This window comes from Pinus tabuliformis, chromosome 5_2, assembly GCF_031772625.1.
Source record: "Pinus tabuliformis cultivar Carrire ecotype Pingquan chromosome 5_2, CPIR1, whole genome shotgun sequence".
Lineage (NCBI taxonomy): Eukaryota > Viridiplantae > Streptophyta > Pinopsida > Pinales > Pinaceae > Pinus > Pinus tabuliformis.
Window position 1 is genome coordinate 156,695,520 of NC_142306.1, and position 27,649 is coordinate 156,723,168.

The 27,649-nt window shown below is 37.5% G+C and overlaps 1 protein-coding gene across 2 annotated transcripts in view; it reads left to right on the forward strand.

Annotated features, from left to right (window-relative positions):
* The window catches only part of LOC149157996 (25.3 kDa vesicle transport protein SEC22-1-like), a 140,095-nt gene extending 129,094 nt beyond the window's left edge, over positions 1 to 11,001 (forward strand). For both annotated transcript variants that reach the window (XM_089436079.1, XM_089436078.1), the window contains exon 6: positions 10,417 to 11,001. In XM_089436079.1, the coding sequence (XP_089292205.1) occupies positions 10,417 to 10,503 (87 nt within the window). In that variant the 3' untranslated portion in view covers positions 10,504 to 11,001. The remainder of the gene's footprint in view (positions 1 to 10,416) is intronic.
* Positions 11,002 to 27,649: the final 16,648 nt, after the last annotated feature.

The following is a 27,649-nucleotide window of genomic DNA, read 5'->3' on the forward strand; positions in this document are numbered from 1 at the left end:
CAGATGCCAAATGATTACCCAATCCTTCATTTTGTCTTCCCAGGTGAAGACCAAAATGTTATCTCCAACTCTCCCTCTCAAATAGGGAGGCCATATTTCAATAAGGAATGTACTTATTCCTACAAAAGGAATGTACCTAAGCTCCCTCTCGGCCTAGGAATTTCCAAGTTTCTTCCAAGTAAGAAACTTCTTTTTCTGGCTCCCTCTTAACTAGGGACCTACAACAACTCCTCACGTGGAACAACCAACTGCTTGAAGAACTCTCTTCTTTGATATCATCAATTTCTTTTGTCATGTAGTCTTCATCTTTCAGGAACTTCTTCATAGGGCACAAACCATCCATCACTTTCATCCATGAGTTCGTCATGCCCTCATTTCATTAGAAAGTGATCCATTAGATTTTCCATTTGGCCTTTGCTTTATGTCATTCTGCCTTCATGCCATATTTTTCGGAAGGATCTTACATCCACAGATTTTCCCTTTGGCAGTCCTACATAAGCCCATCCAGATATTAGTTCAAAAATAATAAATGAACACTTTTAATCACTTTGAATGACATCTTCTTGTAGGTATCAGCATCCTGCATGCAGATTGATACATTTCCCACAAATATCTATTGTCAAAGGTCTCTATCTTTTTCCGACTTCCATCAGAGTCTTCATATCTTCCAGGAGATATTCTAGTCAAATCTTCTTGGACTTCGGATGTTGAATGCCTTCTAATTTTGTTGCATATTTGCACGATCTCTTCCTTTCTTTTCACACTTCATTCCTAGGAGCTGCCAATCAGAGTTCGTCAATTGTAGCCAACTTCCTCATGATTCATATGAGAACATATTATGTTGATTTCATCTGGTGTGACTTATGCTTCTCTGCGATCTTTCAGAGGAGGAGATCCCTTCGTCTTTTGATCATATTTCCCAAGATGGAAATAGTGATCCATATTATCTGCAACCATATGACATGACTTTCATAATCTATGTAAGCATACATACCTCATCTTTCCTTTTGGTCATCCAGACTTCTTGTAGCAGCTTCAAAAGACATTTATCCTTTAGACCTGCTTTCCTAATATGTCATCATACCATTATCTTTTTAATCCCACGAGTTGGAATTCCTGTTGAAACTCTTGCTTCCTTTCTAGATCAGTGAATCCTTTGATAAGGATTCCATTGTAGAAACTTGAGGATCTTTCATATCCTTACTCGATAGATGTTTCCTTGTTGACTCTTGTATGATGATTCTAGTCGATGATGACCTCTACTTCTTTCTATAAGAATCACTTGAGGTTTCAATGAGGTTCCCAAGAGCTCCCATTCATCGTAAACAATAGTATTTATTCCATACATTCTTTCTACTTACCATGTTAAGAGCTCTTACTTCTAATGCTTCTATCACGATGCTATTTTCTAATCGGATGCATCCTATTTTATATTTCTTTCTATCTATAAATTACAAGTGAAAAGTACCTTTGAGTGAAGAAGATTATCTCAGTCGTAGTATAGATCTTTTGTTTCTTCATTCTTAAACTTCTTTGTCTCGGGCTCTTTCACTATTTCAATAATGTGGGCTTCGTCCCTATCCCTCTTGTCCTTACTACATTTAGGACAATCTCTTCTATAGTGCCCAAGTTCTTGACTTCCATAGCATCTTACCTTAGCCATGTTCTTCCTTTTCTTTTGAGGACCAAATTTTCCAAATTTTTCTTTTCTTCTTGCTTTAGTATCATATGCTTGATTCTGCTCATTTGGTCCAACATTGACCTTTGCCTTCAGTCTGGTTTCTTTGATCTTACAAAGTGACCATAGATCTTGAAATGGAGTAGTCTCTTTCTTTCCATATAAACTTGAAGTGAAGTTAACCCATTCTTTTGATAGTGCATTTAGTACCACTGTGGTCATCTCTCTATCAGACATGACTTCTCCCAGTTCTTGTAGTTGATCTAGAATTTATGATATCCTCATAAAGTATGAGGATATTCCATCTTCCTTGGATATCTTTAGTTTGTAGAGTTCTTGCCTTAAGGAGATTACTTCTCCTGCAGTACTTACGAAAAACAACTCTACCAATTTTTCATATATAGCTTTTGCAGTCTCCAACTTTGATACATATGGGATTAGAGAGTCTTTTATAGATTCTATAAGAATCCTTTGGGCTCTCACTTATCCCTTCATGAATCTAGCATGTGCTTGAGTATCTTCCTTTGGAGGCTGGGTTATTGATCCCTTGATGTGATCCATGACCTCATTCTCAAGACGATTTAGGTCTGTTCTTTTCTTCCATGCAAGGAAATTTGCAGCCCCAACCAATTTATTGCTTTCCCTTGCAAAAAACATTTTATTTTTATTAGATATAGTCAATAGACTTACTTGAGAGATTGATGCTTTCGTCCTCCTTAATCTTGATGTTGATAGAGGATTTGCTTCTTGAGAGAGAGCTTGATTCACAATCCTCCTTGAATGATTTAGACTTCCTTCTTTCTTGAAGATGGTTTCAAGACTCTTGTTGGTGTAGATTTCTTTGATCAAGGGTTTTGAGGATCTTGACCTTGGTAGCCCTTGAATCTGCTGTGATCCTTGATGTCTTCTTGATTGGATGGCTTGGTGTTCTTTGACTTGCTTTGATCCTTCTTTGAAGCTCGATTCTCGTGTGTAACTTGCTTTGAATGCCCCTTTTGACTTCAGCACTTAAGCTCTGATACCATGTTGAGAAATCTAGGACATGGAAAGTCAAAAGATTTCTCTACTTGATAATTGCTTCTGATATACTTTTACTTCTTAGCTTATAGTCTTTTCTTTGTTATGTTATTATTGTGTTCTTTTCATCAAGACAATTACCAATATGCACAATAAAAGACAAGTGACACAGAGCGTAGGCTTGTTATCCAGAGCCAAAACCTCTCACCTCTTGAGAGGAAAGTCTGATCAAAATTCTTCTTCTAGATCTTCAATTGAGTACCAAGACCATGACATAGACCCTTGACTCTAGTATCCTCCCAAGAACCTTGTCACTAACCTTGATGCTCTGCCTCTTCCTTCTCTTGACTTCCTTCTTGATCTTGAACTTCTCTTCTCGGCTATTCTTTACACTGCTTCTTCTCGACTTCCCCTAAAGAATCTCTATCTCTAGGTTTTCACTGATCTTCTCTAGAGAAACTCGGTCTCTAGGTCTCTACCTCGGTTACCCAGGACAAGTGCCCCAGAAGAAACCCTTTCTTCGTTGACCCCAGAAGAAACCTCCTTCGCTGCCCCAGAAGAAATTCTTCTTCATTGCCCTAGAAGAAACCTTCTCTTCATTGATCTTAGAAGTAACTCTACTTCGCTGTCCCCATAAGAAAGTCTTCTTCGCTATACCCAGAAAAGAGTTTCCTTCGCTATACCCGGAAGATACTCTTCTTATCCTTTCTTCGTTCTTCTCTTTGTAGCCTTTCTTCTTCACACTTCTACACCGAATGTATGTCGTGTTGCTTTTTTTCAAGTGAGCCGAGTTAGGCTATTTGTACACTTCTTCTCATGTCCTTTAGGCTGACATGATCTCAAGAGGTTAGGCCGACTTCTTCTAGCATGTTCTTCCATTGTTGTAGGCCGACTTGAAGAGGATAAGTGACAAGGTCTTGTAGGATACTTTACATAGACAAATTTGTCCTCTTACAAAGTGTAACATGACTTCATTACATGACAATGACTCTATCATTTTATGACTAGATGACAAATAAATCCTAAAGACTCTCAATGGGAGTGTTGACTCAAAAATAAAATTTCTTGCTCACGAAACCCATGAAGCAAGTTAATACAATAATTTTATTTTTCTTTTTTACACCTCATTACATAAAATCATAATTACATGTCATTATGAAGACCGAACCTAATTACACTTTTCAACACGATGGAGTCTTTATGACACAAATTCAAGGGAAATATATTGATGTAGTAAGGGGGGTGCCCAGGGCATCTACTTCTAAAACCCTAAATATTGCTCTTATGAGGGGAGAAATTAAATATAGGATATGCACATTAAGAGTTTCCTTATAGGGCCTAGAGGGGACAATTTTACATGCAATACTGAAGCAAAATTTTAACAATAGTAAAGCATTTAGTCATGGCACAAGTGAAAACCCTACTTTAAACATAAAACATGCAAAATATCAATAATAAAACAATAAACTAACAAAATCCTCCACAAAGGTACTTATTTCAACCCTATAACAATGTCTCCATGCAAAAATCACATCCTCAAGCAAGTTGCACCAAGAAAGATCCCAATTTGGTCAATGTAGCGAAAAAGACTAGCTCACACTTTTTTAGAGAGGAATAGGATTCAATGTATGATGATGGGAAAATGAAATGAGAGGAGGCTCTATTTGTATGAAACCTATTCCACTATTTTTTACAATAATTCAACTAAAGAAGCCCTATTGACAAGTTCACTTTGAGTGTTCCCCAAGAAAGAGGTTACTAGCCAACCTCATAGCTCAAAAACATAACAAAAATGCCGTAAATGGCCACACGTGTGGGAGAAAATCCTCCTCAAGCATGACGTCATCCTCCTAATGAGCTCTAGATGTTAGAAAAAGGTTTCATGTGGGCTAATGAGTGCTCCATACTCTAAGATGTGTCTCCAAGATCATGGGCAAGCCTCTAAAATGCCTCTATGCCAACACGTCATCTCCATGGTGCCCAACATCACCCTCAAAGGAGCAAGAGGAGTGACGTGGCAATTTTTAACTCAAGTGTTTAGGCTCCAAAGTGATGTGCAAGCCCTTCCCTATCATCTCAAGGATGAACATCATCATCTTGGCTTCAGAACAAGTGATGCCCTCAAGGCCAACCTAGAGGCATCTTGGGTCTACTAGGCACATCATCAATATCTCCAACACTAACCTTCATGGGCTCAACATTTTAGCATTGGGGGCCTGTTGAAGTGTCAAGCATCATGTGTGGTCATCAAGTAGCCCAACTCTCTGCTCTGGATGGCCATTGTTGCATCAATAAGGTCATACTCTCTCTTTGCAATGGATAAAACAAACTGTGCTAAGAAGATCAAGTAATCACTGCAAGAAGCCTCTGCTGTTGTGAACCATATGTCAAAACCCTCTCAAGATCAAGTGAAAATCAATAATCATTAGGCACAAAAACCATGGATGCATCATAATGGACCATAATTAATGCGATGGGCACAATAATACTGCGCACAAAGATCACCTTCAAATATCTAACTAGATTGAGTCTCATATAAATGTTCCCTCCTTATGTTATGAATGGTTAGATGGATAACCCTGTTAGGTGTTTCCAGCCCCCAAGGGGAAGTGATAGGTCCCAAGTTAGCCCATCAATCCATAGGTGTATGTGTAGGTGGCAATGGAGTGGGCATGACTTCATGACAGGGTGCCATAGTGAAGTGACCAACCAATGATGGCCCAACATTTTGAGTGTATAGATGTAAGGCGGGAGAAATCGTGGAGGCATGAGTTACCCCCTTCATTAGTTTGCCTTTTCCACCCCTCTGGTTCGCCTTTAAATTTTTTATAATAATGCTTTGATTTGGGTGCATAGCTTAGGATCCCAAGGTTGCTTTTTGAGAATTAGCATTTAATACCCCTTAATGATGAGGAAGTTTATCGCTCATCAAGGTTGGGACAATACAAGAGTTCCTTGTTATAGATGGAGCATTGTGTGCTCGAGGAATCGATTGATGTCTAACAGGGGGGTAGAGCTCATGCTAGGCTTTTGCCCACAAGCGAATCAAATGTCCTAGCCATATTTTGCATTTTATCTTTTTCTTTCATTTAGGATTTCTTATACTTTTAACTTTCTTTTAGTTGCATCAATCTCTAGGGCAAAGTTTTTTGGCCCAGACTCAAGTATGAGGATGAGAGGGTGCCAATCCCCATGACCAATGACCGCTAGCTCAAAGAATGGAGATGGAACAATGGGAAAAATGGACAGTGGTAAGTATGGGATATCATGGACATGTTATTATTATCAGAGCCTCCCCCGTAGAGTCCTTTCTAAAACCCTAAGGCAATAGAGGAGGTCCCACTAAATCAGTGTCGAAGACTAGCCCCCTATGTGAAGTGAGGGAACAAGAATACAATCAAGATTGGTTAATGATCCATATCACAGCTTGATTCATATTAGTATGGTCGAAACATCAAGTAAACGCACTTGATCACAAAATGGTTGATTGATGACCTACCTTCCTTCAAGAGGGAATGCCGAATGGGAGAGAAATCTAACCGGACCAATAAGTGGAGGATCTATGGCATAATGCCATGTGCTAATCAATATGGTTGCTGGTTGGGTAGCTATCCAAGGAAGAAAAACGTTTTCTCCTATGGGTTACCCACTTTTTCATGGGTAACATCTGGCTCCAACTTAGGGACATGTGCTCACTGTAGAGCACTTGATCCATGTCCTTGAATGAGGAGAGCATGAGAACTCAAGTTTCTAGTATATATTATCATCAATGTATTTTGAAGGAAGTTATTACCAAAAATTTTCAATTTATGGACATTGTAAACTTTTGTATTAATGCGTTTTTTGAATGAAATTTAGTGAGTCAACTCTTGCTCTATGGTGTTATCTTTACAGACACAAAATGTAACTTTTTTATTAATGACTTTTTTGGGTGAAATTTAGTGAGTCAACTCTTGCTCTATGGTGTTATCTTTACAGACACAAAATGTAAACTTTTGTATTAATGCCTTTTTTGGGTGAAATTTAGTGAGTCAACTCTTGCTCTATGGTGTTATCTTTACAGACGCAAAAATGTAGACAAGAAAATACACATACTAACAAGAGAGAAGAATTTGCTTGATTATTGAGTGTTGCAGTATTTAAATATCTAGTAGGACCCAGGAGAGCAAGGAGTGAATTATGTAACTCCCAAACACCTATTCTTTTAGTGACTGTATTTACTATCACATCACCTGATTCCGTCATGCCACTAAAGAGGGCTCTACCTAAGTCATTATTGTGACTTTATTACATATCGAAAGTATGGCTATATCTAAGTAGGACAATTATATTTAACACCCTCCCATAATGGTCATATTACATAGAGTTGCTCGTTCCAAAACAAAAACAAAATTTTTGGGCCAAGCAAGACATTTGTAGCCTAGTTCAAAGCAAAGTCTTCAATCAATGAATTGAGGTGAACTGTATTCAGCAAGGTTGATGAAGAACAAGTCATGTCATCAAGATTTTGTTTAGAGTTATCAACTATATGAGAGCAGATGTTCACTGGATAGTTGGCTTTTCCACTGTCGATGTAGAACCTGTCTTCCATGTCAAAGTTTTGCATTTGTTTCTCTAAAGAAGCATCATTCTGCTTCATCTTCACCTTCTCTGAGGGTCTTTTTGTCTTCATGAAAATCAGTAGATAAAACTTGATGAACATGCTGCTTAGCCATAAGTATCATCTGTCAACTATTTTTGTCCACAATAAAACAACTATTCTTATTGAAGACAACATCTAAATGTGGACTATGCTTCATAATCCAACTAATAGATAATAGATTATTCTGCAAACAAAGGACATAGTAGAAATCACTAAACAGGAAACTGTTACCTCTCATCTGAACTTGCATGCTTCCCCTGCCTTCAACTTTGTATACTCTACACCACTTAAGACAATAAAAATTAGAAATGGATGTGCTTAGTATACCAGTCCTTCTGATTAGTAAAATACATTATTCTGCAAACCACCTTTGATTTTCCATTCACACTGCTGCTGCTGAACTATTTCTTCAACCTGTCCTTGTATGGAATATTATTGATCTATTTCTTGAATGTTATATCAACATCATCAGAGGTTATATTCAAGGTCTCAACAAAATTTTCATATGAAGTGGTAGGATTGTCAATGTAATTATCACCATATCTCCTTATTCAACTTTTCTATCAGTTGCTTTCGGCTTGAATGTTATATCTTTGGTTTTCAAGAATTGATCTTGAAGAGAATGGTATACCTTCATCTTTATTGAAAAAACAGATTTTGAAGAACACTCTATCTTTATCTAGCATTTCAGGTAACTTTTTCAAATGCCTCCAAATCCTGAAAGCATCATATCAGTGACTGAGCCTGATCAACATCACATCCTTCCTATTTTTTCCATCATATTCAGCTTGGTCATACTCATCTATTGCACTTTCCCAATACAATTCTGTCCAAGCCCCTGTATTCAAAACTCACAAACATCTTTGCTTCATATGATCAACCTTTTATTGTGAAACCTTTGATAGCCTGCCAACATTATATGCAATAGACTGACTATTTTTAAAAGTTTAAACACATCAAAAAAATCTGAATAGGGATTACCTCTGACTTTCACTGTTATGACTCAGAGTTTGACAGCCTGACTGCTGTCCCACACACCTACACAGTCAGGTACTAGTACAACCTTACTGCTTGAACCAATTTCGATGTCAACCTTACTCCTGTAAATGCTTCAGCAAATACCTTACAAAACAATCTATTACAGGTTAGCTCAGTTGACTGGTTTAGTTGATCCTAGTGTGCATTGTGCCTGAGTCCATTATTCTTCCATTTTGTTTACAGATCAGTTTTGCTGATAAATTGGCTTAGGGTGTCCGGTTTCTAAATCTGTAACAGTTCAGCGATATTATGAATGTCGGCTTGGGCTATTCTAATTCTCTGTGGCTAATAATTTATGTTACATATGGTGGCTTCTGTCAATCCTTTAATTGGACTACATGGCCTTGCTGTGCCCTAAACGATCTGACTCTGTTTTTTTGAGGCCTTATAGTCACTGTTGTGAGTGGTCTATCTCCTGTGTCCATAGCCTCAGCAGAGTTTCCTGAGATCATGTGTCTGTAGCTTGACTTCAATGCTAAAACATGGTTACTGAACAAAGGGATTTTGACAAGAATCATGGCTTCAGACTGTGATGTTTGGTTTTGGCCCAAAATGTATCTTGTCATATACTTCAAGGTTGGCCTGAAATTTAAATTTTAAAATCAAATATTCAAGTACGTTAAGGTTGGCTTGCCTTTTTCCCTATGTCGCAGGAAATGGTCCCCAACCCAGCATACCCATACTGGAAACACCTTGAAACTTCAAAATGCCTGTATTCCATTTCCTGATTTGGAAACGTTGTATGGTACGGCTGCAGGCATTTCAGCACAAATCTGCCCTGTTTCCAAGGCTGTTTTGCCTTGTGCGGGCGATCTCAAGGATCCAAGAAGGGTGTGGTGCCCTTCTATGGCCAAAAAAAATATTAATCTACCACTAAAATTCATCTCTAATCACTCAAACTAATTTATCTCTAATCAATCTATGCTCAAGTTCTGCTGAACAAGCACTTTTTTCTATTTTTGTTGATGAGGATGAGGATCATTAGGATTTGTAATTACACTTGTCTTTAGCTTATGTTTTATTTCATTTTCAGCACATGTAACCATGTATAAAGGCTGATTTAGAATGTATAGTCTCATGTATAAAGGATGATTTTAGATGTATACCCTCATGTATAAAGGCTGATTTTGGAAGCTTGAATGTGTATCCTCATCTATAAAGGCTAATTTTGAACTATGCATCATGTAATCATCTATGGGAGTTAATATAGACATGCTTTTCCTTCTAAAATGACATTTATGTCCATTTTTTTTTTTCTTGCAAGAGAATGTGTTATATGTAAAGAAGTTATATATATGTATCTATGATGTTTCCATTTTGAGGGGGTCATCCCATGTCAAATTCACACACACATGAATGTATACAGGAAATTCGAAATACACATAACAATGAGAGAGAGAGAGAGAGAGAATAGTTTGCTTGATTATTGAGTGACGCAATGTCTTCATACATAGAAGAGAGAGCTGTATGTTATGTATCTCCTGAATACCTAATCTTTTAGTGACTACATTTATTATCTCATGATTACATCACTTTATTAAAAAGCACCGTACTTAAGCCATTTATTGTAGCTTTATTACATTACAAACGTACACGTAAATCTAATTATGATCCATTCCACATGACATTTGGCCTTGCCCAGTCATTCTCCTTGTCGACTCTGGTACCTTTGAGTTATGGGCAGCCTCTCTCTCTCTCTCTCTATATATATATATATATATATCAAAGATCTTGGTTGCTATCTCTGGGTGCCTGCAGCTTCTGGCATATATTGAATAAATGAAGGAAATTGTAAAATATCCTGGTTACATCAAGTAGCAGACATTCTCCAAGTCGACTATGATATTTTTAAATTACGGGCAGCCTTTCTCTATCTATATATCAAAGACCTTGGTTGCAATCTTTGCTTGGCTGCGGCTTCTGACATAAACTGAACAAAGGAAAGAAATTGTAAAATTTCCTGTTTTCTACATCTTTTTTTTGCATGCATTATTGATATTTATATTGTTTATAATTAGTTGCTGCTACTTCTTTATGTCAGGCATTTATCAAGAAGTGGGCACCTGTGGCCGTTGTTTTGGGAGTTGTTTTTGTGCTCCTGTGGATGCGAATGTATATTTGGCAGTGATTTTCTTTCAGCCATTATTACATGACCTGGGTAGGAGTGGAGTTTAGCTGCTCAGAGGCAGATAGTAACAGGCAGGTAATATTTTTGAGGGAGGGCATTCGGGGGAGCATTTTGTTTTGGCTTGGTTGCTTTTTATTGAATGCAAATTTGAAATGAGGAAAGAGAGATATTACTGAGGGCAATGACCAGTTGTATGCCGAGCTTGATTGGTACAGGTGAACGTGAAACAAGTTTCACTATTTGATGGATGAGATGAGTAAGATTTTATTTTAGTTGTTAGAGGAAGATAATAATATTGCTCTGGTCAGATAGCGTATTCATCAGGGAGATGAAATTTTAAATATTTACCTTAGGGTTTCTCTGTGATCAGTTGTCATTGGGGCCATTATTTCTTTTTACAGTTATTGTAATTATTTGTTGGTACTTGTCTAGTTATAAAACAGTATTTGAATATTTCAATTAAATGCACAAATAACTCAATGAGGCTTTTCATAATTATTACTTGTGTTACCGTGTTAGTGTTTTATGTCAGGGATTAAGCATTTTGTCTTCATGTTTCACAGTCAAGTCCTGCTATTGGGATTCAAAATATTGATGTAACAACTTTATGGCTAAGAAAGGTCCTAAAATTATTGACGGTTTATAGATTAATGTATTGTCATGCATCCATGATCCAATTGTATGTTGTTTGTATTACATGCAAACATACTGATGCTGGAGAGCGTCAATTTAGCTTTTCAGGGAGATGCCGGAAACATCATTTTGGTAATTTGTGAAACACAGTATGACATGTCTACAAAATATAATCAAAATATTCCAAAGAAAAATCACTGGGGTAAACTAACCATGCAGTGAAGAGACTTGGTGATCAACCTAAGCTTTGTGTGTACTTTTATACAGGTAAAACAATTTGATCTAGGTTAATTTAAAATAGTGTTTAAATGCTAAAAGTGAAGGAAGCCAATTCCATTTCACTTTCGACAGAGCCTTTGAACCCCTTCATTGAGATCCGTTGAACCTCAGGTTTGCATCAGTTTAGTATTTGGATTTTTCTTTAAACTTGGACTGAAGTGTTATATATAACTTTATTGCACGTACAATATGATCATGCTGTAAGTTTCTGAGAAGATTAGTTTAAACATTAACAAGTATAAACTTAAGTGAATTCTAATGATGGCTTCCAAAAGGTCCTCAGCTGTCATTACTGATAAAGACTGAAGGAACTGGAGAGAAGTGTTTCATTTGGATTTTGATTTTGTATCTCCAGTTTTTGTGTACGTGGATGATAAATTATGTTATCCTGTGCATTATATGATTGAGAAATATGACTAAAGAAATTCATGTAGCATTGTCAGTTTTGCCTAGCTGGATGCGTGAGATAGATAAAAAGGAAGAACAATTACTTCCTAAAATCCATTGGCAAGTAGACTTCTGACAACCAGTACAAAGAGAAATATTTACTACCAAAAGAACTTCTAAAGCCACCTCACCAAAGGAAGTCACTAATCAAGTCAAGTCATGAAAGCCAAACAAGAGGAGGAAATGCAAATTTGATCCAGTTCCTTTGTTCAAATCATTTCTGCTCTGAGAACAACTTTTAACTAAGGTTGCCTGGCCTTTTCACTAGCTAGGTGGTCTGCCATAGTTGTTCATTGCAAGATTCTTGCCAAAACAGGCATGCAAGCTATGCCCAGTACGTGTTACATTAAAATGTATCAGTTGGTAGATTTGCTTCCCACTTAAACTGCATTTTGGGAGATTGTTTCCTGAGCTAAATGCTTGCAGTCTTATTGAATTGCCAAAATAAAAACAACGGTACAATTTGTATTTTTTAATTTTTATTATCACAACAGAAAAACATATTGTTATAAGCTCTGGAATGTTCAAAAAGGATAACTAGAAGTATAGACTATTTAGTTTTGCTATTGGTGATCATCATTCATCATCAGAGTAAACTAGAAAATGTCAGATTCTGGATCTAAGTAATAGGAACCAAATGTGGATTGTTGTCATTTGTTTCCATGGTTATTTTTGATCTGACCAACCTTTGGCTGACCTTGCAGCCATTACAAGTGTTCAAAGGGATTTATTGAACCTTCCATAGAACTTGTATAAATTATACTCATTTCAAAATGACCAATGCAATGAATATTCAGTGAAAACCCTATTTCTCAAACTGTTTTGGAATTGTACTTTCTTTCCAGAACGTGTTAGGGTAATATGCAATATCCTTTAGAGAGCTTAAACATTTTTTTGGATGGTTTAATTGGGCAGTACTACCTGTGGAAGTGTTCAAGTTATATTGTGCAAGTTTTATACAAATAATGGTAGAGATGACTGCTAATATCTTTTGGAGAAGTCTTACAAATGTTTCTTTTTCTCAAGCACAGAGATACAAAAGCTAGCAAATATATGTTTATCTATTTATTCTGAGTGAAGGAGACTAGTAACATAAGTAATCCATATTTTAATTTGTAGGTATGGGAAGATTATTTAGTTGCATTTGCAACAAAATATTGTCTGTGGTTTTGAAATGTCATTTATACGAGGTCTTTATAGTAAAGATTGGAATTTTTTTAGAGTACCCATGTTTTATGCCTGCTAGTATGTATTAATCAGTTTTTATACATTGAAGAAGATGAGTAATATAAGCAATCTATATTTTGTTTTGTAAAGATGGGAAGATTATTTAGGTGCATATCCAACTTGAAGTTTTTAAATATTGTCAGTAGTTTTGAAATGTTGTTTCTATGAGGCCTTACAAATAAAATTTGGTTTTTTTTTTCCCTTTTCTGTCTATGAACTGGTAAATGCATGGATTGTAAAGTTTTGAAGTTTTTGTACATGATTGCGACTGTGAGAATTGGTTTGTTTGTTGAAAATATGGGTCAATAACCCAACATAGATCATAAGCATGGTATATCAAAGGTAGAGACGTGTTTTTTTGAGTGGCTGGGTAATCGATAAGCTCATATGGACTCGAGTGTTTGTAATTGTGGTGGTAACCACATTTTTAAGTGCTAGGCCTATATTATGTAACATTAATTCAAGCAACTATTATTTGCCAACTAATGGTGGGACATTAATATGAACAACCACTAGGGTTACAGGTCAAAATCAACCAACATATCTCCCTTCAACTATTATCGATATTGTGGTGGTAACCACATTTTTAAGTGCTAGGCTTAGATTATGTAACATTAATTCAAGCAACTATTATGTGCCAACTAATGTTGTGACATTAATATGAACAACCATTAGGGTTACAGGTCAAAATCAACCAACATATCTCCCTTCAACTATTATTGATATGGAGATAGTGAAAATCTTCAACTACCGTTTCAAAAAATAGTGAAACAATTTTTTTGTTGATTTTTTTTTCTCTAAAAAAATTATTTCACTATCTCCTTAGCACCACCTTACCACCTTGAAGTGTTTTCAGGATCCAACTTAAAGGTGACTTCAACCAACTTTGTAGCACCTCCCTACCACCTTGGAAATGACAAAAATTTAATACAATATTGTGGGCTCCCACACTAAGGATAATGGTCCACTTACAAAGATATACAATGACTTTACTTCAACTAACCAAAACCCTAAGACCTAAACCCTTGTCCCAACAACAACCACTAAGACCAAATGACTCCTACAATTCCTTGTACAATAATGTCTTTACAAAATTTTCACAATACTCTGAATTTACAGAGCACAACTATACAATGAAAATGTCTCTAAAGTGAGGAAAACGTCTTGTAGATGAATGATAACCGCTGTGAATTAAGCCATCGCCACTGAGATTACTGATGTACTAGATGCGAAAGGCTTTACTGCTTGAACAAGTTGCTCATCCAAAATTGATGACTGTAAAGGATATATGTATACATATTGTACTTGAAATTCTGCCTTTCAAATCAGAAGCATAAGATTGTGACTATGGAAACATCAACTGCTGAGCAGATGTACCCTTGACTAGAGAGATTTCTAAAACAATTGCGTTGCTAGTGACACTGTGCCTTTGCCTTCTGCGTTTGATCAACGTGCTCTTCATTGCTCCAAGGTGTAGGCTACAAGAGATATTGCAATGAAACACAAGCCCTTGTTGTTGTGCAATATGAGCTTGATATTGTTAATTTTTCATCAATTTGTTCTATGCTGCAACTATTACTTCAACAATATCTAATAACATCCAATCTAACAAGTTCATTTCTTCAATTATCCAATGATAATAGAGCAATAATAGATAGAACAATTAGACAAATGCACAATGAAAGACAACCACAAGACGAGACACAAATTTGGTCAATGACCAGGAAAAACCCCACTAGGGGGAAAGCCCTTGCAAATTCTCTTCTATTAGATTGTCTTCAAATGTTCAACAGAGAGAGTATATCATCCAACATCGATTTCAATATCCAATATTCAATTAGCTATCCAAAACGGAGATGAAAGAGAGTCAACAACAGTCAACACAAGTGTGGATCTGTCCCAGTGAACAACAACCAACATCAACAGTCAATGCCCTAACCAGTCAACAGTTCACGGTCAAATCAACCCTTCAGTAGCTCGGTCTAGGATAGTCAAATTTGACCTTTAAATCTTGTCAAAGATTAGTCAAAAGAGTCCCAAAACATATGGTCAAACTTTGTCAAAGTCTATTCTTTTGCTTGTGGTCAACTATGTAGTCAGGCTTAGTCAAAGTCCCAGAACTTTTCGGTTTTGGTGCCAAAAGATGTGGCCTGGAAAAATCAAAATTTTGGTGGAAAAATCACAGTCAAATGATAGGTCAAAGTGCTCAGTCAACGCTTTGCAACTGCTTTGAAATTTGACTTGCAACAACTTTGTAATTCGGCTAGGTCAAAGTGCTTGGTCAATGCCTTGCAACTGCACTAAAATTCGATCTACAACAAGTTTGTAATTCAGCCCAAAAAAAAAATCCCTTGTCCTTCACATGTGAGAAAATCCTTCCTTCTCTGAGTTGTACAAACCAATAGGAAGAGGAGAGATAAGATATGTGAGTGATGATGAAGTGCCAAATGAGGATGAAGGTCACTTGTATTTATATGAATTGATGAGGGTGAAAAGACATGTCGATTGGGCTTTACGAGCCTACATGATAGTGTAGTCGACCTTGCCAATTTGCACATGAATTGACTTTAATTCAAAAAAACAAATCTCCTTGTCTGTTTTGAGTGATCTTTAGGTCGATTTTGGTCATTTCGAAAAGAGGAATTTAATATAATAATGATCTCCATCAAATGAGCTGTCCAAAATAGAATTTGACCCTAGTCGCATAATTTAACACTCCCTCTCAACTAGGGAGAATTCCGGCTGTCAATATCTATCTATTGATCATCATGTCAACTTGTTATCTTGTACCATCTCTACTCGACTCTACTCATCTCATGCTGAACATTCTCATACCTAAAGAAGAAGAAATGTTGCAGGGGAGCTCCAACTACCACCCTGCCTCTATCACCATCGGAGAGATTCTTCTACCATTTGAACTCATCATCATCATTATCATCATCATCAGGGAGCCATACCTACCACCCGAATCCAAAGACAATGGGCGAGACCAATCTACCCCAAGTGTAGGGATCACACTCTATCCCCAAGTCCCTGACAACAGGTGAGATCAACTTACTAGAGGTAAGGATCACAATCTACCCTATTGTCCTTGATCATCCATCTTAACCTAAAGAGTCAGATGGTAGAACACATGCATCCACCAACTTGGGTGAGATCCATCTACTACAAGGGGTAGGGATCACACCATATCCCAAGTCCCTCAACCCATTGGCCAAATGGGAGAGGTTATCCCATAGAGTGGGTAGGACACTAACCAGGCCATACTTTGACTAGGGGATATCCTAGGTCTCAACATCCTATCAGTCAGAGGTATCTCATCCCTAGGAGCCCTATAGCTCCATTCCACACACTAGGAGCTCAACTAGGGGGAAGAGCATTGCTTAGTGTTCTTGATTAGCTTAGACCCTTATTCGAAAGGGTCATCTCAATTAGTCCAAGTTTCTCTTTGAAAACCAAGAACTTCCCTTTCGGCAAAGCCGTGGTGAGGATGTTGGCTATCTGCTCATCTGTTGAAATGTGGAGTCTCATGACTCCTCTCTGCACCATGTCTCAGATATAATGATGTGTGATCTCGATATGCTTGGACTTGTCGTGAAACACATGATTCTTTGACAAACAAATCCCACTCTTACTGTTGCAATAGATGATTGTCGTGTCCAGAATCTGCTTAAATAGCTCTTTAAAGAGCTTTCTCAACCAAACTGCTTCACAACTCGCAAGTCTAGCTGTAATATACTCGGCCTCAGCAGTGCTAAGGGCTATAGATTTCTGCTTTCTGCTCATCCATGATATCATGGTAAATCCTAGACTAAAACATCCAAAAGTACTCTTCTTATCGATAACATTGTTAGCCCAATCTGCGTCTGTATATCCATGTAGTCTAACATCTCTAGTGGCATATCTCAATCCAAGGTTAATAGTCCCATGTAGATATCTTAATACGTGCTTGGCGATGACCCGATGTACATGGTGAGGCTCAATCATAAACTGGCTCAAGGTGTTAACTACAAAACATATGTCGGGGCGAGTATTCACGAGAAACATTAGAGCACCAACCAATTGTCTATACTCAGAAGGGTTTGCTAGGTCCGGTCCAACAACTTCTCCACACAACTTCTTGAAATTCATCTCCATAGGTGTAGGCAAGGACTTGCACTCAACCATGCCAAATCTCTCTAGTAGTTTCACAACATATTTTCCTTGTGAAAGGAAAATCTCACCCGACTTTTGCCATACTTCTAGTCCCAGGAAATAGTGCATCAAACCAAGGTCTTTCATCTCGAATTCGGAAGCCAACTTCCTCTTACATTCTAGAATGAGAGGGTCTGCACTTGTCATGAATAAGTCATCAACATATAATACCAAAATGAGAGGCATACCTTGGACCATTTTGAAGTACAAGTTTGGATCAAAATTTCTCCTTATGAATCCCAAGTTTATCAAGTAACTGTTGATACGCGCATACCAAGCACGAGGGGCTTGCTTCAATCCATAGAAGTATTTCTTCAATCGGCATACATATGTCTTCCTGTCATGAAATTCAAATCTTAGAGGTTGTTCTACGTACACTTCTTGCAACAAACCATGTAGGAAAGCGGTCTTCACATCCATTTGATGGAGAGTCCATCATTGACTTGCAACAAGGGCTACTATCGAACAAATGGTTGCATATTGGGCCACAGGAGCAAATATATCATCGTAGTCTTCTCCCTACTTTTGAGAGAATCCACGGGCTATGAACCTTGCCTTGTATTTTTCGATGTTTCTATCAACCCCATGCTTGATCTTAAAGAGCCATTTGGAGGTTACCATAGATCTTCCTTTGGTCTCGACACAATATCCCATACGTCATTTTTCATAATAAACTCATATTCTTCAGCCATTGCATCCTTCCAGACTTGTTCCTTGATGACTTCTTCTAAAGGTAATCTTTACTATATCCAACAAACATACCTTTCCTCCCTGTAGTTTCTAGTTTATTTCCTTTGTCCTTCGGCACATGGAAATACAAGAGGCAGTGAAAAATTCGTAGATGACCAATATCGAGCTTGACACTTGTGAATACTTCCTCGGGAGTCTTGTTGTCCAAAGCTTGATGAGGCATCTTGTTTTGAACATATACCGCTGTGTTTGTTGCTTCAGCCCAAAGGAACTTTGGCTATGTTTGGTCATGGAGCATGGCTCAAGCAACTTCTATAATGCACTTGTTCTTTCTCTCATCCACTCCATTTTGTTCGGGGGTGTAGGGCACAATGGTCTCCTTCTTAATTCCTTCCTTCTTGCAAAAGTCTATAAATTCATTTGAGGTGTATTCCCCACCGTTGTTGGACTTGAAGTTTTTATTTTTTATTTTTTTCCCTGTATGATTTTCAACCAAAGCCTTGAAATATTTGAACATTTTGAATACTGCATCCTTGTGCTTCAAATAGTATATCCATGGCTTCCTTGAGAAATCATCGATGAAGGTGATGTAATAAAGGCGACCCCTAAGTGAATGCACGGGCATTGGACCACATATATCAGAATGAATAAGATGAAGGATGTCTTTTGCCTTATTTTTGCTAAATGGGAAGGGTCCCATTGTCTTCTTTCCACTTGCACACTGAGGGCATACTCCATCATGTTGAGCTTGAACATCGGGGATCTCAGAGACCAACTTCTTCAATTTTGGAAGTGCATCATAGTGTAGATGGGCCACCCTTCAGTGCCACAGCTCGCTTTGAAGATTTGTATTATGGACCGTAGCTAAAAGAGGTATTCTAGTGACTCTCTAGAGTCCTTTAAACCTAGTTCCAAAGTGAAGGCATTTCTCATGTAGGATTCAACAGGCCAAGTAATTACTTTTCCTTTAATGAATGCAATCCTCATTCCTTATCCTCCAAAGCAGATATTGAAACCAAATTCTTCTTCAATCGCGACACATATAAAACATCATGAAGCAAGACAAATTCCCCATAATTCAAATGAAATTTGACAAAACCAAAACCCTTTACGGGATGAGTGGTATTGTCACTAAGAATAATGTTCAAATTTGTCTCCCTCTCTACCAAATTAGAGAAAACTTCCTTATATCTAGAAAAATGATGAGAGGCCCCACTATCAACCAACCATCTGAAGAATTTGGAGGAGATGAATTAGCTAATGCAGAAATAAGAATATATTCAGATTGATTAGTAGCATTGCCTTCATACCTAGAGTTCCTTGACCTCTTTGGAGATTGATGGCTATCTTCATGATCATCAAGGGATTTTCTTCTTCTTTCATTCCTTGTTCTATTGTCTCTTCTTTCATATGACTTCTTGTTGTTGAAGCCATAACTATTGTTGTAGGACCTTGAAGAGTTCCTTCTTGGAGCATCTCGCTTTTTGGGACAATCTCGAGCATAGTGACCCTTTCAATGACAATTGTAGCACTCAACATATCTATCTCAACTTCTTGAATCCTTGAAATCTCGATTAGATTGAGGAGGTCTGCTAGATTTAGATGGATTTCTCTTTTTTTGCATTCTTTTTCTTTCATTGAGCAACGTAGGTAGAGGGCTCTCCTGCATTTGATCCTTGAATTTTTCCTCTAGTATCATCCTTGATTCTTCTTGAGTGAGATTTCCAATAAGTTCATCAAATGACGAGAAGTTATTGTTGTTACTTATAGTAGTAATGAAGGTTTCCCAAATGGGAGGGAGGCCTTTGAGAGTTACAATCATCAATTCCTTGTCAAGTGTGGTTTCCCTAATTCTTTGCAATTGATCTCTAAGACGAGGTATTCTCATAATATATGACAACACATATTCTCCTTTGTTCATATTTGTATCTTTGAGTTGATTTTTCAAAGAGATGATTTCATTCAATTTGTTGACTTCATACATGTTGTTTATCTTGTCATACATGTCCTTAGACGTTCTTAAATTTCCAACATAAGCAAGTAGATTATCTTGTAAACCATCAACTGTAATTTGCTTTGCTTTTAACTCACCTTTCTTATGCTTGCTTTTGACATCAACGGAAGCATTTTCGGGAGGCTCAGGTACCTTTCCTTGAATGAAGTCCTAAGCATCATTGTTGTTAGCTATGATCTCCAACCTGACTTTACATGCAACAAAGTTAGATGAATCACCCAACTTCTAATGCTTCTTGAAGAAAGAGGAAGACAGTTTTACCAAAATATTTTCCCTTTCTTAATCAAATGTTTGAAAGATGGATGCTCTTGCTCTATGTCTCTTGGGATTGTCTTCACTTTAGCTTCGAAACCATGTTAATTTTTCATCAATTTGTGCTATGCTGCAACTATTACTTCAACAATATCCAATAGCATCAAATCTAATAATTTCACTTCTTCAATTATCTAATGACAATAGAGTAATAGTAGATAAAACAATTAGACAAATGCACAATGAAAGAAAACTAAGAGACGAGACACAAATTTGGTCAATGACTGAGGAAAAACCCCACTAGGGGGAAAACCCTTGCAAATCTTCTTCTATTAGATTGTCTTCAAATGTTCAGTGGAGAGTATATCATCCAATATCGATTTCAATATCCAATATTCAATCAACTATCCAAAACAGAGATGAAAGAGAGAGTCAACAATAGTCAACTCAAGTGCAGATCTATCCCAGTCAACAACAGTCAACAACAATAGTCAATGCCCTAACCAGTCAAGAGTTCATGGTCAAATAAACCCTTCAATAGCTTGATATATGACAATGAAATTCAGCCTTTAAATCTTGTCAAAGATTAGTCAAAACAGTCCCAGAATAGATGGTCAAACTTGGTCAAAGTTTGCTCTTTTCCCTGTGGTCAAATCTGCGGTTAGTCTTGGTCAAAGTGCCCAAAAATTTTGGGTTTTGGTGCCAAAATATGCGGCCTACAAAAATTGAAATCCTGGTGGAAAAATCGCAGTAAAATGATAGGTCAAAGTGCATGGTCAACACTGGTTAATGCTCCCTACAACTGCTTTGAAATTCGACCTGCAACAACCTTGTAATTCAGCCTAGAAAAACAGTTCCTTGTCCTTCGCACATGTGAGAAAATCCTTTCTTGTCTGAGTTGTACAAACCAATACGAAGTGGGGAGATAAGATATGTGAGTGATGATGAAGTTCCAAATGAGGATGAAGGTCACTTGTAGTTATATGAATTGGTGATGGTGAAAAGACATGTCAATTGGGCTTTATGAGCCTACATGATAGTGTAGCCGATGTTGCCAATTTGCACGAGTGGGATTTAATTAAAAAAGCACACTTCTCCTTGTCCATTTTGAGTGATCTTTAGGTCGATTTTGGTCCTCTCAAAAAGAGGAATTTAATGCAATAATGATCTCCATCAAATGAGCCGTCGAAAATGGAATTTGACTCTAATTGCATAATTTAACAGATACTACCATTGAACTCTCTTCACTATGAATTCCTTTATCCGATCAATGCTCTTACAATACTTATGGCTTAGATATGTAGACAGTCACTTTGATGAGCCAAATTTTGAATGGATGCTTGAATGGTCAACTTCAATTAGTTGAGAAACATTGAACAAGCATTAATTCTGATAAAAAAATGAAACATCAGACCTCAGATCAATAATTAGGACTGATATTATGTTTGAGACCCATCATAAGTAATCCGTGACTTGTGCAAACCTTCGGTGCTCAGTATAGATGTAGCATTAAATGTCAGGTACTGTTCAAAGGAATGCCCTAAGGAGGGTTGAAAAAGCCAACACGATTGCTTCAGATTTTCATCATCAACTTCCTACTTTCCAAGCTCAAGAAACCATCACCAAAATAAGTGACACAAACTTTTTGTCCTTTGTTGTTCTATAGTAATTGTGTTTTGAACAAGTTCCCTAAATAAGGGTTGAATCACAAAAAAAATGCCTTATTCATTCACTCCTGTAGAGATGCTGTAATCTGAAACAAAGGAGCACTGAGCCTTCACTTTGATTTCTTGATAAGAAAAAGATAATGATGCATGAACATGGTTCTTCACTTGTTCAGTTGCACATGGGTTGCTCTAACAACGACCTAGTAGAGGATCTGTCATCGAACTGTGCAATAAAACTTCCACAAAGATATCATTAGAGGTATTGAATGATGTATGCACTAAGGGGCCGAATCTCAAAGAGGATTAGAGTTTTGTTGTTTCAGAAAGAGGGCCTTTAATAAGCCTTTCCCTGCAATAGAAATTTGACCAAGTGAATCCCAAACCAAAATGCAAACAAAAATAATTCCCAAAACCTATTTTATGATCTTTCTCTTCCTGCACAAGGGTCGAATCAATTTTAGAGCTTGTTCGCTTTGGATTTTTCATTTCTAGTGCATACCTTAGAGGTGAGGTTTATGCCTCCTTTTATAGTTTATCTCTTGGATAGAAGGGGCTCCAAAGAGATGAATGTCAGAGGAAGTTTAGGGAGGGATTTTCCTTCTGATATTTAAACTTTGTTTAGATTAAGGCCCAAGAGTAGGCCGTCCATCTTTTGAGGATGAGAGATTTCTGTGATTTTATTAATAAAATCCAATGCTCTTCAAACTCTCGTCGAGATTTGACCTTTGACTTGCCCAATCGTCCTTTGGGTTATTTTTTGAGCTATAAGATTGGAACTCAACAAAAATATTAAGTCCCAGTCATGATTTTAACCTTTTGACTTTTGGGGTTATTGTCCACATGATGGAGGAATCATTTTCAAATGAGGATATCTCACAAACCATGAGGCCTCTTGTGGCGTGCTACATACCATCGAAAACAACTTGACGAGGAGAATCCAATAGGGATGATCTGGACACGAAAAACCATGAATTTCCATGTCATATTATTCGACAAAAGGTGGGGCATCTCCTGGTGCTGCTTGGGTTGACATCAATGACAACCACCTATCAACAATCTCCCCCTTTGGCATTGATGGCAACACACATACTCCCCCTACGATCATTGCTCCCCCTGACATCATGCCTCTGATCTTCCTGACCTGCTTTCTCTCCCTTTTTGAAATCAATGGCAAAGGGTGACTCCCCTTGACAATCTTCCTGCTCCTATGGCCTATAACCTGCCTCTACTCACCCTGTCTGCTTGGCTGGATAAAAGAGCATTTTAATGTGAACTTGGGAGAATCCCGAGTTTTTGTCAAAGGCACTCAAATGTCTCATGTGGCAATGGTTTAGTGAAGATGTCAGTCATTTGTTCTTTTGTCCCAATATATTCCGCTTTTATGTTCCTCTCAGCAACCTGTTCTCTAACAAAGTGATATTTGATAGGAATGCATTTTATCTTTGAATGCATGACAAGATTCTTGGAGATGCTAATGGAACTGGTGTTATCATAGAACATCACAATGGGATCATCAAAATTCACTTGAAGATCTTGCAATGTTTGTTTCATCAAGAGGACATGCGTACAACAAGTTGTTGCTGCTATGTATTTTGATTCCATTGTGGACAAGGAGACTGAAGATTGCTTCTTGTTCAACCATGAAACAAGAAAACCACTGAGATAAAAAGGTGCTCCACTAGTGCTTTTACAATCATCAATGCTTCCTTCTCAATCTGCATCTATATAACCTGTGATAGTTACGTAATTTCCTTTTACATACCATAAGCCAAAATTTGTTGTTCCCTTGAGATATCGAAAGATTCTCTTCACTGCAACAACTTGGGATTATTTTGGTGCTGCTTGGAAACATGATACCTATCCAACCGCTTGCATCACATATGGCCTGGAAGCTATCACATATAGAAGATTACCAATCATAGATATGTACATCCTCTGGTCTGCATCCTTGGATAGATCACCAATGCTAAGCTTGCAACCTGTCACCATTGGGGTGCTGACCAGTTTGCAATCTTCCATCTGAAACCTTTTCAACATTTCTTTGATATACTTGGTTTGACAGATGAATATGCCCTTGTCTTCCTGAGCTATCTGAAGTCCCAAGAAGAAAGTTAGTTCTCTACGCAGTGACATCTTAAACTCACTTTGCATATCTATTGCAAACATCTTGCTTACCCTATCATCATCACTACCAAAAATGATGTCATCCACGTATACTTCAATTATGGTCAAGTCGTCATGTTCAACCTTTATATAGAGTTTACTATCGATATTTCCTCTCTTGAACCCTTGTTTCTTCAAGTACTTGTCAAGATGAGCATACCAAGCTCTAGGTGCTTGTTTGAGACCATACAATGCCTTCTTTAACCTGCAAATATAATCTTTCTTGTCAGTGAGCAAAAATCCTTAAGGTTGTTTTATATATACCTCTTCTTCTAATTCTCCATTCGGAAAGGTTGGTTTTACATCCATCTGATATACTTTGATCTTCCTTGAAGATGCATAAGCCAAGAACATTATGATGGATTCCATTCTGGCAACAAGAAAAAATGGATCTTCGAAATTTATTCCTTCAACCTATGCATACACTTTGCAGACCAACCCTACTTTGTTCCTGGTAACATGTCCATCCTCATTCAACTTGTCCCTGAAAGGCCATTTTGTGCCAATGACATTTTTGTCCTTTGGTCGTGGAACCAACTCCCATGTGTCATTCTTCTCAATTTGATCCAATTCTTCATTCATAGCTACTACCCCAATGCTCATCATGACTAGCCTCTTCAAAGCTGCTAGGTTTAAATGTGGCCAAGAGTGCTAGATGTGCTTTCTCTGTCTTGCATTGCTGTCGATTTATTTTGGTTCCTATACTTTCATTTATACCCCCAATGATTTGATTTGAAGGATGATTATTTTTATACCATTCTTTAGGAGTCTTTTAAGATACTTGCTGATCATTTCTTGCTTCTTCTTAGTTGGCATTAGTTTCCTCATTCGATTGTACTTGCTTCAGGGCTTCCTCTTTCACCTTTTCTGGTTCTGCTTTTTGTATCTCTGGTTCACTTTTATATGAGCTGCCTTGTTTAGCCTTTGATCCATGTACTTCATCAAATGTTACATTGACGCTCTCAACTATCTTGTTGAATCTTTGATTGTAACATCTGTATGCTTTGCTTTTGCGTGAATAACCAACAAAAATGCCTTCATCTACCCGAGAGTTAAATTTTCCAATTTTCTAATCTTCCCTTTTAATGTAGCATTTTCTTCCAAAGTCTCGAAAATGTTTGACATTTTCCAATCTTCTGCTCCATAGTTCATACAAAGATTTATCACAGTTGGTTGTAAGTAATCCTCTGTTCAAAATGTACAAAACTGTGTTTATTGCTTAAACCCATAATTTGCCTTCCAATTTTGAATCATTTAGCATTGTTCTGGCCATCTCTTCTACTGCCCTCTTTTTCCTTTCGACAACCCCATTTCGTTGAGGTGTCCTAGCTGTTGAAAACTGCCTCTTTATGCCATGCTCTTTAGAGAAACATTGAAATTCCTTAGATGTGAACTCACCTCCATTATCTAATCTTAGATAATTAATTTTAAAATCAATTTCATTTTCAACCATTTCCTTTTAGATTTTGAAACATTCAAATGTTTCATATTTCTTCTTTAGAAAACTGAAAAATGGTCATCCTAGTATAATCATCATTCATCAACAGGAAATATTGTTCACCATTCAGTCCCTTGGTCTTCATTGGTCCACATAAGTCAATGTGTATCAGCTCCAAAGGTTTTGACGTGAAGTGTTCCTTGGTCTTGAATTCAACTCTTGTTTGTTTTCCAGCTTGCAATGTTTACACGAAGCAGTTGGTTTTGAGATCTACGACATTTCTCTCACAACTTCCATTTTACTGATTCTCACAAGATTTTCAAAGTTTATATGTCCCATTTGCTTGTGCCAAAGCCAACTTTCATCTTTTTTTATTATTATTGAAAATGTGGCAAGAAAATCTCAGTTTGACTTTGCCTTGGTCAAACTAGAGAAAAATTGAATTTCCATTTCAACATAAATCTTGGAGGTAGTTAACTGAGGTGACATGGCACTTGTCACTTAGTTAACTTAGTTAATTCGAGTTGGGGAAGCTTGAGTTCAATTCAGTATGAATGATTGCTAATTTGTAGCAATATATTTAAGTTAAATTGAGTTATGGCCAGTGAAACTAGTTCTAACTGTTAGAAGAACTAGTGGAGGTCAAGTTGTGGAACTGGAACCTCAACCACACTTAGTGATCAATCAATTAACTAATCAATCAACCCAAAATAACTGATGCATGCAGAGAATTCGAGTTACCCAGTTGAGATGGAGATTCCAAGGCAGTGTACTATCAGTTGTAGACTATTCCCATGTGTATAGGTGGTGCATGCATTCAGAGGAAGGACCTAGAGGAATTTCACAATCCAATTGAGGGAATTTCCTAAATAATAGGGGCTAATTTCCTCAAGGAACAATGCAAGGAAATAGGAGCTTGAAGGACTTGAAAATTGGATAAGTGTTGGTCAAAGCCAGTCAGTTAGGCAGAGGGATAGACTATACAATTGCAGGTTGTCCTCAGGCTTCCACAAACATATGTATTTCATCTCTATTCTCTGATTAATGCAATCCAAATAGGAAGGGGTCTTGAGTAGTGGCTTTTGCCCTAGATAAATATTTGTGCATGTGTGATGTTTCCTTTTGCATGTCTATGATTTATGTTCTAGATTGTGAATTAACTTCCGCAGATCAGTAGAGTAGCTTCAAGTCTTGTGATTTAGTAAATTTCATGAACAATTTTGAATCTACACAATAATTTCTACATGGTATTAGAGTAGGATTCATAGTAGAGAAGGAATTTCAAAGTTGTTATTGCAGGAGGATCAGATTTGCAAGATCAATTCTTCAGAGCTAGAAGGATGGCTTTCTATGGACTAAGACTCAAGTATGCCCTTGAGGGAATCTCAAATTATGTTGCTTGGAAGGACTGCATGGAGGCAGTTGATGCTTAGGATCTAGAAAAATGGAAGAAGTTATTAGAAAATTATATATTATAGAGCAATGGAACACATAAAATATTGCAGAAATATAAACACAGAAAACACATAAAACAAGAGAGACAGATATATGTGGTTCACCCAGTTTGGGCTACATCCACAGAGAAACATCCAGTCCTTCTTTTATTATATTACCCAACAAACTGAAGAGATACAACCTACAGCAGATCCGCTGTAACACCCTCTTCGCTCTCAATCTCCTCTCTCTTCCTCACTCAGAATATAGATATCCATAGACACAATACAATTCCCTCATATATACTGAGGGGTTTCCTTCTAGGGTAAAAAACCCTAAATTAAACATAACTTCTACCATCAGATCATCCGCCTAATGAGTGACCCAGATTGACTAGAAATTATTGGACTTTTACAAGGCAATTTTACATCTATTTTTAGCTTCGGGGGCGCTGCCCTCGAACTTTCGCTGGGGGACTGCTGGCCCCCGGACACCCCAGCCGGGGGGATTAGCCCCCCCGGACCCCTGCGGGGGGGACAAGTCCCCCCTGCACCCCCCCGCGTGGAGGGGTGTATAGTCTTCCTAGGGTATAAATCCAGCTAAGACATTTGAATACAGAAGATAATCAGGCTCCACGCCCAACAGAAGTGTCTAGCCAAGGTGAGGAGAATCATATTGGAGGGAGTACGAGACCATATTGTCTCAAAT